We start from the raw sequence: 2,984 nt of genomic DNA on the forward strand, positions 1-2,984 counted from the left end.
GAGGGCTGTGACGTCAGCGGCCCGTTTGTGGTTGCGTTTCCACTTGGCCTAGTACCGGCAGGCTGGTCCTAATTCACAGTTTTTCTGGCCTCATAAAATCGTGGGGCCAGGGCCAGAGGCAACCGGGCTGAGTTTGTGACGTCAACGCTCTCGGCTGCTGATTGGTCGGAGAGAATCGTCACAATCGTGCGCGAGATAATCCCTAGCGTCGCATATATATATATATAGCGATGCTTGCAGCATTTTTGTCAACAGAGGATTAACAATGGCAAAGAAAAGCACACCATGGTCGGTCGAGGAAGTCACGACGTTCCTCCATTACATATCTGATGAAAAGATCCAGCGGGAGCTCGACGGGATGACTCGAAATATTAAAGTATTTCAGGAGGTGTCTACACTAATGGCCACAAGCGGGTACTCCAGGACTGTCGTGCAGTGTAGGGAAAAACTTAAAAAGCTTAAGGGTGAATATCGCTTGGTGAAGGACAACAACAACACCAGTGGGGCCGCTAGGAAAAACTGGAAGTGGTTCGACCTCATGAACAGCATTTACGGCCATAGACCGGCTAGCGTTGGGAGGGAGGGAGGCCTCGACTCAGCAACAGCGTTACTGGAGTCTATGAATGGTAAGTTTTTGCTAACGCTCTGTTATTTTCTTGGAACCTTTGTGTCCCTATCTGTTCTAAAGCTCACTTCTAACAAATAAGTCTATTTTATCCTTACATTTATGTTCGACAACCCATGGTTTTATGGAGCCCCGAAGGCTAGCTAGCTAAGGCAGATAGCATTAGCTAGAGCTAGTGTTTGCTAACACCACATGTGCCATTGTTTACGTTCAGTTTGTCTTTTCTATAGTTGTTGTTGCTATTTATAGTATTGTGCTACAGTAGTTTGTGGAATTAACAAGTCATGTTTCTGTTCTAGATGATTACGTTTTGAATAACGAGGATGAACCAACACCGTCCGGTGCATCGATATCGTCCATATCTACAGCACAAACTCCAGCTCGAGCACAGACACCAACGCCGAGTGCCAGCTCGACACCGCGTGTGGTTCTAGGTAAGAAATAGGCTGGAATTGTGACTTTTAAAATAAAATGTAGACCATCCATCGTCAGTAGTAAAATAAGCTGTACCACTGTGTGCGAATGCTTAGTTACAAGTAAAGTAACTAGCTAGTAAGCAGCTAGTATATAGGGCCAGAACTTTCTTTAATTCATCCTTACTGTTCTGTTTATACATTTTATTCTTATATCCTTGTGTGACCTGTACCTGTGTTTCTTCATTGTTATTGCTAATTATTTATATTATTATCTTGTCACCCAGGCAAGAGGAGACGAGAGGAACTGGAACTGCAACTGGCCCAGCAGAAGGAACACCAGGAGCAGAACCTGGCCCAGCAGGAGAAGAACCTGGCCCAGCAGGAGAAGAGCCATGCCCAGCAGGAGAAGATCCATGCCGAGCTGAGGGAAGACCGGGCCCTGCAGGCTCAGTACATGAACCAGTCCCTGGTGGAGGCGAGGGAGGCGAGGCTGTTGGAAGCCACCTTGAGAAGGGAGGAGATGGCTCGCGTAGAGAGCTTTAATGCATCCTTCATGCGCACTATTTGCCAGGTGCTAGGGGGAACGTCCGCTCAGTCTCCTCCGCCTCTGTGAACCAATAACCTATGGCTGTAGTTTCTTGTATATTTTTTATCTGTAATACAATACAATCATTTTTTTTTTTGTATAATGCCATGCCTTTTTTATGCTGCTGCAAGAAAACACTTTGTGTTCAATAAAGTGACTTATCTTATTGCTTGTTGATAAATAATTGCACCCAACAGCGATCACACAGAAAGATGGCATCATCTAGGCGTCCCTCGTCAGTCAGAAATATCATGTTTGTTTGTTTGTAGCCTTTATTTATCCAGGTTAAAAAAATCCCATTGAGATCAACGATCTCTTTTACAAGGGAGACCTGCGGTACATTGAGTTACACATATAAAAACAAACAGAAAACAAGAGGACATCACAACATAATTACAGGGGTATACATTAGCATCTATTTACATTTGCAGGTATCCAATAACATTTCATCCAGCCGTGCTTTAAAACGATGCAAGGGAATCAAAATGCTCAGTTTCAATGTTTTTTGCATGGTGTTCCAAGCCAGAGGAGCAGCGCACATAAAAGCTTTAGTACCTAAAACAGTCCTAGCACTTGGCACATGTAATAAAAACACATCCTGTGATCTCAGGCAATAGCTACTTGCCACTCTGTGAGATCAAGGAGCAGATATAAGAAGGTAGTTTACCCAGCATGGCTTTGTAGATGAACATGTACCAATGACTGAGCCTCCGAACAGTAAGTGAAGGCAGACCTGCCTTGGCATACAGGGTACAGTGATGAGTAAGTGCTTTACAGTTAGTAACACATCTCAGAGCGCTGTGACAGGCGGCATCTAACCTTTCCAGGCAATGGGCAGGTGCATTCATATAGATCAGATCACCATAGTCTAGCACAGGTAAAAAGGTCACAGAGCCTTTTCCTGGCTTCAAAAGAGAAACAGGACTTGTTTCTGAAAAAGAAACCTAGTCTAACCCTCAGCTTTTTAAGCAGATTAGTGACGTGAAGTTTAAAAGTAAGACAATCATCAAGCCAGATACCAAGGTATTTATAATAGCTAACCACTTGGAGTACTTGTCCTTGCATAGTCACAATATCCAAAGCAGTCTCTGGAGTCTTTTTAGCTTTAGAAAAGAGCATTACCTTGGTTTTCTCAACATTTAAAAGAAGCTTTAGTTCAGAGAGCTGAGTCTGAATAATGTTAAAAACAGCCTGTAATTTAACAACAGCCTCCTTAATGGAGGGACCTGCACAGTACATCACGGTGTCATCCGCATAAAAATGCAAAGTAGCTTCATCCACATTACATATTTTGTAATGGTATTATGAATACATGTAGTAAAAATTACTCAATTGTAATACCCTCGTTGTGCTAGAC

The 2,984-nt window shown here is 43.4% G+C and overlaps 1 protein-coding gene across 1 annotated transcript; it reads left to right on the forward strand.

Moving 5' to 3' along the window:
• Positions 1 to 223: 223 nt before the first annotated feature.
• Positions 224 to 1,793, forward strand: LOC117482593. The gene is made up of 3 exons (XM_034130731.1): positions 224 to 626; positions 925 to 1,059; positions 1,326 to 1,793. Exons 1-3 carry the CDS (start codon positions 266 to 268, stop codon positions 1,652 to 1,654), a joined length of 825 nt encoding a protein of 274 aa, XP_033986622.1. The 5' UTR covers positions 224 to 265; the 3' UTR covers positions 1,655 to 1,793.
• Positions 1,794 to 2,984: the final 1,191 nt, after the last annotated feature.

Source organism: Trematomus bernacchii, unplaced genomic scaffold (genome assembly GCF_902827165.1).
Source record: "Trematomus bernacchii unplaced genomic scaffold, fTreBer1.1, whole genome shotgun sequence".
In the NCBI taxonomy this organism is placed as follows: Eukaryota; Metazoa; Chordata; class Actinopteri; order Perciformes; family Nototheniidae; genus Trematomus; species Trematomus bernacchii.

Excerpts from the sequence above, each read along its gene's own strand:
- LOC117482593 (XM_034130731.1), top strand. The coding sequence starts at position 266 with ATGGCAAAGAAAAGCACACCATGGTCGGTCGAGGAAGTCACGACGTTC. Across the intron at positions 627-924 it reads GTTACTGGAGTCTATGAATG|ATGATTACGTTTTGAATAAC; the intron begins GTAAGTTTTTGC and ends TTTCTGTTCTAG. Across the intron at positions 1,060-1,325 it reads GACACCGCGTGTGGTTCTAG|GCAAGAGGAGACGAGAGGAA; the intron begins GTAAGAAATAGG and ends CTTGTCACCCAG.